Source organism: Gadus macrocephalus, chromosome 13 (genome assembly GCF_031168955.1).
Source record: "Gadus macrocephalus chromosome 13, ASM3116895v1".
NCBI classification, from domain to species: Eukaryota; Metazoa; Chordata; class Actinopteri; order Gadiformes; family Gadidae; genus Gadus; species Gadus macrocephalus.
In genome coordinates, this window is record NC_082394.1 from 17,378,645 (window position 1) to 17,389,707 (window position 11,063).

Consider the following 11,063-nt stretch of genomic DNA (forward strand, 5'->3'; position numbering starts at 1 on the left):
GATTACTACTGCATAATAATAATAATGATAATAATAACAATAATAATAATAATGATTTTGAACATTATTATTATGCATAGTAACATTAATGCACTAAGTTGGGGGGGGGGGGGGTGCTGTCGCGCGGGGCGGGGGGTCGCGAAAACAGTCTCAAGTCCAAAAGGGGGTCCCCTGAAAAAAAGTTTGGGAACCACGCTATTGGGCGTTTTGAGCTATGCAAGTACTAAATTAAAACCATTCATTCAAAGAAAAAGAAAAAAATACAAAGAAATTCAGCAAAGGAATGTGCCAAACAGTGAGTTCATAATAGGCGTTGAAGAGAGCCGTATCGGGGTGTTTGGTTTCATTTACAAGGGCGGTGCTCGGGAGAGAGAAATCCAAAGTTCTTCGAGTTCGTGACTCGTAAAGGAAGCATTTTCTGAGCTGAGGCACTGAAACACGAACAACAAAACCCGCTTTATTGGCGGGGCAGCGAGTGGATGAATAAAATAATTGTTATAATCCCGTTTTCGGAGATACTTGCTAAGTGTAAACCTTTGACAAGTCTCCAGAAGTGTCGCATGTTCCAGAATGGACAACATGAGGATTGGCAAATGCACTATTTTTGATGTTGTCCTCTGGATTCACAGTAAGTAGCCAACATACACATGATCATTCTTTATTTGAGAACAAACGTTTCTTTTATAGGATTAGAGGCCTACTTGTAACAAAACATTTTAAATAACAATCCGCATCATGATTAATCTATGGTTAATACAAACATGTGGTGATTTTTGTATATACGTCTCTCTCTCTCTCTCTCTCTCTCTCTCTGTCTCTGTCTCTGTCTCTGTCTCTGTCTCTGTCTCTGTCTCTGTCTCTGTCTCTGTCTCTGTCTCTCTCTCGCTCTGAATCCTTTTCGTGTAATACTTTGTCTGTTAACGTAGCCAGCAATTAAGGTCGAAAGTGAGGTAATGTACTAAAAAGTATAAATATATATACTTTATCCTACACCATGATGCTTCAATCCTTGATGATCATATGATGTTATGTTAACAATAATTAGGATGATGATGTCATAATCACCATTAGGCATTGTATATTGGTGAATAATTGCTTACATTGGTGTATAAAGTAGCCTTGTATGTACTACCATTAACATTCAGTGTGTGTTTCAGTGATTTTCTTTTGACTCTCCATCTGTATTTCAGTTCCTGTGATCCTCCTCTTCAATGCAGGTCAGCTGTGTGTGTGTGTGTGTGTGTGTGTGTGTGTGTGTGTGTGTGTGTGTGTGTGTGTGTGTGTGTGTGTGTGTGTGTGTGTGTGTGTGTGTGTGTGTGTGTGTGTGTGTGCATTTGTGCATATCATCCGTGTGTGTGTGTGTGTGTGTGTGTGTGTGTGTGTGTGTGTGTGTGTGTGTGTGTGTGTGCTTGGGGTTGGGTGGGTGCATTGTGGGTGGGTGGGTGCATTGTGGGTGGGTGGGTGCATTGTGGGTGGGTGGGTGCATTGTGGGTGGGTGGGTGGGTGCGTGGGTGGGTGCGTGCGTGCGTATGTGTGTGTGTGTGTGTGTTTGCATTCGTCGTGGCATGCCTGTGTGTGCATTTGTGCATGTCATCCACGTGTGTGTGTGTGGGTGTCCGTGTGCATGTGGGGCACACGCATGTGTGAGCATCAGAGAGCAAGGTGGAGTGAGAGAAATTGCTACAGAACATAAATATAGAACCAACTTTTGTCATGAACATAAAGTAACCTTTTCTCCTTCTGCAAAATTCTCCCCATTTTTTCCCCATATGCTTCATCCAGCATCGGGCCAATCAGACAGCAGCAGCAGCGTGGTGGTTGCGGGTTACAATGTGAGCGCCCCCGCCAGGACAGAGGTGGTTCTGCAGTGCATGAGCAACCGCATGGTGTGGACACGGGACAGAGAAAACGACCGGCAGAGAGTGGTACACTGGGATCTGTATCGACCCATGCCTGACTTCGCCATGGAGAGGGTGGCGGACATGTTTTCTGCTGGGGACCAGAGGATCTACAACTCATACAATCAGGGCCGGGTCAGCCTCAGCCAATCAGCCTTCAAGGATGGGAACTTCTCCCTTGTCATCCAAGGTCAGCAGCACCAACTTACCTCCATCTTTGTATCCATGTTCATGCCTTGGAATTTAGGTTTCACTATCTTATCAATCAGTCCATAAACACATTCTGTATATGTGTATATTAACTGTTTATCCACATGTGTTGTTAGCGGTGACTATGAACGACAGAGGCCTCTACTCCTGCAACCTCCACCACCACTACTGCCATCTCTACGAGACGATCAGAGTCCAGCTCAACGTCACCAAGTCACGTATGTCGTCAACAGCCTCAGACGCAAGGAAACGTTTCATGATGCCTCCTCCAAAGTCAGAGGTGATGATCAACGTTTAACCAAATTATTACAAGTTTAGTTTTGTGTGTGTGTGTGTGTGTGTGTGTGTGTGTGTGTGTGTGTGTGTGTGTGTGTGTGTGCCATCAGGTCGGAAGGAGCAGCGGTTCTGGGACGGACAGAAGGCTGTGTATGTGGTGTTGCGAGGCAGTACCGTGGTCCTGCCGTGTGTGAACCGGCGCAGCGTGTGGACGGACGGGGGCAGTGAGGAAGAGCAGCAGGTGGGCACAGCACCAGGGGTCGGTCCAAGAGGGCGGGATGAGGGGGATTGATTGGCCGACCTGATTGTTTCCCTCCTTCTAAATCGGGCCTATGAATAAAATATGTTTAGCAAGTTAAGTATTCTCCACACCACGTCGCCAGGGCAGGGTATGGTGGTCTAGGGCCCACGCTCCCCCCCCCCCCCCCCCCCCCACTCAATCAGTCTGGACACGCCGCTGCACGTGACTCTCTTTAACCAACTCTTTGGTCAGTTTGATGCATGTACGGCGCTGACAGCCTTCGTTTGGCTCCATAGACTGGTCCTCAGGCTGAGCTATAGTACCTGGATGTCCACCCATGTCAGGCCTTAGTGGTACAACTCCCGAGTCTTTTGTCGGTCCATGTAGGTGGTCCACTGGGACCGGCAGCCGCCGGGGGTCAATCATGACCGCGCCGACCGGCTGGTGGACCTCTACGCCTCTGGGGAGCAGCGGAGCTACGGCTCGCTGTTCCTCCGGAGGAAGATGAACATCAGCAGCAGCGCCTTCGCACAGGGAGACTTCTCCCTGACCATCGCGGACCTACAGGTGTGTAAAGGGGTTTATTCAAGGCTTCCTTTCTTTTCTTTGCGTAATATTTTGATGCTTTCTTATATTGTCTATTGTCTACTTATTTTGTGTGTGTGTGTGTGTTTGAAATCCATTTCTATGCAACAGCCCACGGACCAGGGTTCGTACTCCTGCCATCTTCACCACCACTACTGTGGGCTGCACGAGAGGAGGGTGTTCCAACTCAACGTAGGACCACCTCTGACTCCTCTGACTCAGACCACCCTCCCGCCTGTCGCACTGCCCAAGGAAGACAAAGGTATGTGTGTGCGTCCGCACGCAGTCACACAAACGCACAAACTCTCAAACACACAAATACACATACTCTCACACACACTGGATGTACACTGGACACACACATAGGCAAGGCAAGGCAACTTTATTTATATAGCACTTTTCATACACAAGGCAGACTCAAAGTGCTTCACATATAAACATTGTCATACAATAAAATAAAATAATAGATAGGTAGCATACACGCACACACAGAAACACACAGGCACACACATGTTTTCTCTTCTTTGCTGTAAGTATTTTGGTCACTAAAACATTTGTTCATGTCCACGAACCTATCTAGATCTATATACAGTACGTACTACTAAAGATTGTATGTTATGATCACGCGATTCCACTGTTCTCTGCTGGTCATTTTTCAGTCAGATGTGGTTTCTTTCCTAAGATTTATTGGTTGAACTATCATGAGGACAAATAGGAAAGAGATGCCATCTGCTAATGCATTCACATGGTCCCCTGCTGTCCTGTCCTTCAACATTACTCCTGCACAACAGCTCCCCCATCAACAGAAACCTGGAGCAGCCTTGGGGAGCAGAAACAGAGACAGACTTTTTGTGTTTCAACGTTTTTTTTATGAGCATGAGCATTCTTGCTTTGTCAGCTAACCCAAACCGTGTGAATGTCTGTGTGTATGTTAACATGTGTGTGTGTGTGTGTGTGTGTGTGTGTGTGTGTGTGTGTGTGTGTGTGTGTGTGTGTGTGTGTGTGTGTGTGTGTGTGTGTGTGTGTGTGTGTGTGTGTGTGTGTGCTTGTGTGTGCTTGTGTGTGTATGCATGGCCGTGGGTGTATGTGTGCGGTTTGTGTGTGTGTGACCGATGCATGCACACACATGGATTTGGATGTGTGTGGGTGGGTGCGTGCATGTGTATGTGTATGTTTGCACGTGTCTGCTTTAACATGTAGCACGTCAGACAGTTCCTTTGTTAGACATATCGCCCCCCCGCCACTCCACCCCCATCACTAGTCCCTCTTACACGTATGCACAAACAAGTTGCCTAAAGAACGGAACCCCGTTTCAAATTCCTGCTGAAGGGTCGAGTCCGTTGGTCACATTTACTTTGCTGTCTTGGAGAAAGTCAATAATGGCTAATACATGTGCGAAATGTGAGAGGGGATTAGACATGAGCGATGTCTACCCGGGTCTGTGTGTGTGAATGTGTGTGTGTGTGTGTGTGTGTGTGTACTTCCTTAGTCAAGCATGAGCCAAGACTGAGCTAATCTCGGTGGAATCTCTTGGAAGCGCTCTCTGGAGTGGGAGACTGCTCAGCCCACTCTGTTGATCCACCACGGCACTGGTCCTACCGGAGGAAGTATCGGGCAGAATTAAGATACTGCTACGCACGCACTCTAAAAAACCATTCCTTCACCATTTATTCAGCTGATATTGAGTCCTGGTTATGTTTGCAACCACAGAATGAATAGGGAGCCCAGGCTTCTGTTTTTACCCATTAAGACATAGAGAGTTCTCAGGAACAAAATGATCGCTGCTCAAGTGTGTGATAACAACTCAACATTCCCAAGCCCCAATGTACTCTATAACTACTATGTTGTAAACAATAACAGCAGAGATTATGTTTGGTTGTGCGTTTTACGGGTGACTGGGTTCCCATGTGTGTGTATGTGAGTTTGTCCTGTCTTTGGTCCTCTTTGCACTGCTCCCTTCTTTGATCCGGCTCTGTCTGCTAGCCTGTTGGTTTTGGCCCAGATGGGACATTCTACAAGTGGTACAGAAGCCTTTTCTTTTCACTTGAACCCACCGCCTTTCCTCTCCCTCTGTCTTGCCCTCGTTGTTTTCCTCCCCATCTTTCTTCCTCTCACTGATAACGCCTCACGCCAAGGTTTATTTGTATCATATTGTTTGTTTCCATTTGGATAACTTCTGTTTCTGCTGTGCTTTGAACAGATAGATGGAGAACAGAGAGAGAGAGAGAGAGAGAGAGAGAGAGAGAGAGAGAGAGAGAGAGAGAGAGAGAGAGAGAGAGAGAGAGAGAGAGAGAGAGAGAGAGAGAGAGAGAGAGAGAGAGAGAGAGAGAGAGAGAGAGAGAGAGAGAGAGAGAGAGAGAGATATCTTTATTAAGATTCATTCATCTGCATAGCAGCTGCTCAGACAGAGAGACTGAAAAAGAGACAAAAAGAAAGAAAACATAAGAGCGAGGATGAAGGAGGGAGGGAGTTGTTCCGGGACAGAGGAAAAAGAAGGAGGGTGGGGGAGACTGGTTTTAATTACACAAACACGGATGTAGGTCACTCCCAGCCCTCACTCCCATTAGTGTAGTTGTGTTTTTTGCATGGAATGTTACGCTTGTCTTAGCCACAACATGGCTCCAGACGCAACAGTCATTGAGAGGCTAAAAGCGGTGAACAGGTCAAAAGAGCCATGTTTGTTATTCCATATGAGTGTTTAAATTGTATTTTAACTTGATCTGTAAGCTTGAATTATTTGGTTGATGAAGTTATCCCTCTCTGTCTCTCTCTTTGACTCTCTCTCATGCTCTCTCTCTCTCTTGCTCTCCATCTCTGGGGAATCTCAGAGACACCAAAAAATAACCACAGACAAAATATCGGTCTGCTATTGCTTGGCTGCGCCATTCCTTTCCGTCCCCCGCCCCTCCACTCCCCTGTCACTCTTTCCTATGATTCCCCTTTACTTTATTTTAACTGCCAGGAAAAGTAAATCACAGAAGGACTTTGGGTCTGGGGCTCATTTGGGCTTGACATGTGGAGTCCTGGGCCTGCATCTGTTTTTCTGCCTTGCATATTCTTTTATGAAGCAAAAGGTACCGGGACTGACTATTTGTCAGCGCTGCGGGAATGCAAGACCCATACCCGGTGTTGATTGGCCGGCTCACAGCCGAGGAAACCTGTTATGTGTTATCCAGTTAATGACACACAACAGGATGTTGACAAATCAAGAGGGCCTTAAATGATGACTGTGCTCAAACAATGTTACTCATTGCCTTTGTTTTCTTCATAGAAACCACTAAGGAAATTTCACCGCGAGTCATCAATGTCATTTTGCCAGACCAGCGACATCATTTCCTGCTGCCACTGGGCTATGTCCTGACTACATTCCTGCTGCTGGCCTTCATCATCCTCATCATCATCCTAATCACGCGTCGCCACCGTAGCCAAGGTCAGGGCTGAGAGATCTAGCACCCCTAGGTGCCTACAGCTACATATAGCTATATTACAATGATCTAGTCAGTTGTTTCCTTATGATGCTTCTTTGTGTTTCAGAGTTTTACCCACAGAAATCTGTCAGGTGAGCTTGACAAACAAAACATGGTCAATGGACAATGTAGTACATGCTATTGTAGATTTAGGAAGTCTACTACTTCTGCAGAGATGCATATTCTCTCTCTCTCTCTCACTCACTCACTCACTCACTCACTCACTCACTCACTCACTCACTCACTCACTCACTCACTCACTCACTCACTCACTCACTCACTCACTCACTCACTCACTCACTCACTCACTCACTCACTCACTCACTCACTCACTCACTCACTCACTCACTCACTCTGTGGGATAGATCGAGCAGGAGTCAAAGCAGCTCGGACGACTTTGAGATGGAAGTGACAGACGGGAGAACAAGCTCACCAGACGACAGGACATTAGGTGAGTCTTCTTGAGAAAGTGATTGAGCAAATGAGAGACAGGGAGAGGGTGTTATGAATGAAAGGGGTCTTCAACAGGGGCAATGCTTACAAGTGGCATTCTCCCATGTTTTTTAGATTACAAGAACAACCTACTGAAAGAGATGGTCAAAATGACCAGTGTTCCCAAAGTCATTGACCTGGATAAAGGTAGGGTACTCAAAGCACACACACGCACACACGCACACACGCACGCACGCACACACACACACCTCAATTTAAATGACACTAACATATCCTCTGTACTTTCTTTGACTCTTTCAGAGATGGAGAAGTTTGGGAAGTGAGGAGGAGGGTGGCAGGATGTTATGTTACAGAAGGACAGAGATGGGAGAGGGAGGCCCTGGCTGGTCCAGAGGCTGTGGTCCAAACCAAAGACGCCTGTTATTTACTCTATCACCGGTAGAGTTAAAGCCATCAAAACATAGAGAGAGACTGATGCAAGAAAGAGAAAAACAGAAAACGACAACTCAACCCAGAGGGGAACTTAACCAAAACCACCGTACAGAAAGAAAGTCAAATCTGCATAGGCTTTTTGCTCCTATGTATAAAAGTGGTAGGTAGTGTGAGCTTACAAGCTTTTTTGCCTTTTGCCTTTTGCCTTTTGCCTTGCCATCATCTGAAAAATTAAATAAGTCAGTATTGCCATAAAACCCTGAACACTGAATTATGTTAGAAGAACAGTAGTTTAGATATGCACACCGTACAACTGCAGAGGTGTAATCGCCTAAGCAGGAATATCTTGTGTCAGTTGCACTCCCGCCTACTTGGGTCGACCAAGCTGGCCGCCCTTTTTTGCATTTCGATCGCCAAAGTTAAGTACCTGGTACTTTTTTTTGTCTCACCTCCGTCGAGGTTTGTTTGATCAACTGCACAGCAACGATGTACTCGATACTGCTTTCTTGCGGCTGTACGCTACTGTAGCTGAACTGTACACAATGGGAAGTGGTTATGTTGAATTGCTAATTGTTTTGTATTACTTGTCTTAAACTCAGATTTTGAACTGCTATTTGCTTTGTAGGTACTATCATTGTATTCATAGATGCTAGGCTGGCCTTTATATTTTTGCTATTATGAATTCCATTAAAGCCATAAAAAAAGAGAGATCTGATGGTGTATGGTCAAATTTAAGTTCCTATACACATCCCAGTTAGGACAGATGATGGGTTTGGTGAAAAGGATATCGAGGTACATCTTGTTTCACTTCTTTCATGGTCGACTATCAAGGAAATGATGCAGAAGATGACATCATCAAAATGATGGGGTTCTAGAGGAAAATGGCACGCAAGAGAAAAGTATGTGTAGAGCAGGGAAGAGCTTGTGGTGCAGCCTGAAGGTCTATTTTGTGGCAGCAGTCAGTCATATATGGAAATCTACTGGAATTACACTCCATTGGTTCCTGCCTTAATAGGCATGCTCTGTCAACAGGCTTCCCCTACTTTGAGCCACAACTATTATCTTAGCCAAGCAAGCAGTTAAACCACCTATATAATAAGGAGAAAATAATACAGACAAATTAAGTCATAGTTTATTTCACTTTGCCACAAAGAATACCTGAAATCAGGACAAATGGCTCATATTAAATACTTTGGAATATTTGTTTGATATGCACTTTTTATACAAAAGATACATTGTGCTCAAATATTTTCCATTGATCTATAAGTGGTCGAAAATCCTGGCAGTGGTTGTAATGTAGTAACACCTGTATCCTGGCGCGCAGTTCTCTCGGACCAGTGACAACATTCACACGCATTCACGCCTCCACAACCTCACACAAACTCTCTCTTTCTACAAGCCATAAAGAAACCAAAATGTCGTAACATGAATTTGAAGTCTAAATACCTTATTTCTTCTCCCACCGTCTCTCATGCACACACACCCACTCATACACGCTCAGAGTCTTTCTGGGAACTATTCGTTGTGAACTGTGAGTAAACCCATGGCTGATGAGGCATCACCACAGCAGGTTTGAGGTGAAGATGGAACACAGCAGCAGCAGTAGAAAAAACACAAAGTAAGGCACCTAACCCTAACTACTGCAGACGAGCTGGCTGTCGCCTTGCATGGCTGACACCGAATTTGTCCATGAATGGGTGGATGTTAGGCAATATTGTAATGCGCTTTGGGTAAAAGCACAATATAAACGCAGTCCTTCCATTTACAAAGTGCAACACAGGGAGGCGAGCCAGAAGAGTGGGAGATCATGGTACAGGGTCTAGTGCTTTTTCCTTTGATGCGGAACCGTGGAAAAACTAAAATTGAATGAAAGAAGATAAGAGAAAGAGGGGAAAATAACAGCTTTGGAAGAACACATAACACAATGGGACATCTCATTACCAGCATGGCATTTGTATGACACGTTCAATAGGAGAAGGGCGTCCCTGTAAGCCATCGCAGTCTTCTCCTTTTCTTGAGGCCACTGTGTATGAACCATGGCACAAATACAGTCCTGGCAATTCCCCTGCTCACAAACCCCCCCACCTCCAAGCCACATCCTTGCCCCTGAGGTTCAGCTTTGTTTTCTGGTTCTAGAATTGGAGCAGGACTCTCTCTCACTCTCCATCGGTCAAGCTGTTTGTCGTGTTAGGTCCGTTTTCACCCCTTACCTCTGATCAGAGCAGCCCCTCACACAGGGCTCGTGGGAGACCGAGTGGGCCATCCCACATCCAGGGCTGAAACTCACCGAAACCTGAGATCAAGAGAGTTCGAGAGACAGAGAGGCCTTAGTCTTGTGTGCTGAGCTGAGTCAAATAATAGCTACTGTTAGGCTGTGAGGCATGTACAGTCGTGTCTCTGCATAAGCAAGTGTGAGTGTGTCTGTGCGGTCCTCCCTCCCTCTAACCTGTCTGTGTGTCTCCGGCGGTACGGGGTGCTGCTGGACCAAGGGGTGCGCCCGCTGCCGCCTTGGGGCCAGCTCCCCTTTCTGCTCCTGGGTGAACCAGGGCTGGAGGGGCTGCAGGACGGCTTCTCCACGTCCCCCGCCAGCACCTCCTGCTGGGCCCTCGAGGTGGAGGGGTTTGAAATGGAGAAAAACACAAAGCATCAGACACCCAAAGAACTTCAGGTCATGACTACATAACAGTCATTACACTGAGTGACTCGCTACAAAATATAATAACATAAAACATATGATATCAAATATAATGACATAAGAATGGTAATACATTCTTCTTCTGTGAGTGGCAAACACAGGAAAGGGTTTGAGAGAAAAGGCACGCACTGTTACCTGGTGTGGATCTGCTACGTCATCATGATAGGCTCCAGCGTGTGCTGGATCATGCTCCTCAGGGAGGCCTCCAGCCGGGTCTCCAAGGGTTGCTGGTGCTCCACTGCCCCCTCAAGGCTCTTGGGGGCTTTGCGCGACGTCAGACGATGGACGAGGCGTTGCTGGCAAAGTATTTGCTGCTGTTGCTGCCCCCTAGAAGAAGAGCAGAGTGTTCAGTTTCCACGGTTACGTTGTTTGTTTGTTTGTTTGCTTGTTTGTTTGAGCACAGGTTTGTTTTGATATGCTCTATGCTTACATACTTCTTTCTTTCCCTCATGTTCTTCTTCAGACGTCACCCTCTCCAGTTCTTCTAGGGTGCAAAGTTTAGCATCTACTCTCTCCTCCGGAAAATTTTGCAAAAGCGGCTTGTAGTATTCACCACTGGGTATGGGGCGACAACAGAGGAAAAACACATTTGACAGTCAGACAGCAGCTCTTTACTTGACCACCTGAAGACAATATAAACAAATGAGCCCGCCCTCAGGACAGACTGGGAGAGAAACAAAAGATGGGGGTTGTTTCCACACCTTGCACTTGTTTGACACAGTTAAGTGCATAATGCAAGGCCTCCATTGCGCTGGCTTTCCTGCAACTGCGCTTTCTGACGGCAACCTCCTCATCATCTCAACCAC

At 46.2% G+C, this 11,063-nt stretch overlaps 1 protein-coding gene across 1 annotated transcript; it reads left to right on the plus strand.

Moving 5' to 3' along the window:
* The first annotated feature begins 339 nt into the window (after positions 1 to 339).
* Positions 340 to 8,270, plus strand: LOC132470672 (matrix remodeling-associated protein 8-like). The gene is made up of 12 exons (XM_060069476.1): positions 340 to 628; positions 1,191 to 1,217; positions 1,783 to 2,088; positions 2,225 to 2,326; positions 2,495 to 2,625; positions 3,013 to 3,192; positions 3,322 to 3,472; positions 6,482 to 6,640; positions 6,745 to 6,769; positions 7,043 to 7,128; positions 7,245 to 7,316; positions 7,431 to 8,270. Exons 1-12 carry the CDS (start codon positions 571 to 573, stop codon positions 7,451 to 7,453), a joined length of 1,320 nt encoding a protein of 439 aa, XP_059925459.1. The 5' UTR covers positions 340 to 570; the 3' UTR covers positions 7,454 to 8,270.
* Positions 8,271 to 11,063: the final 2,793 nt, after the last annotated feature.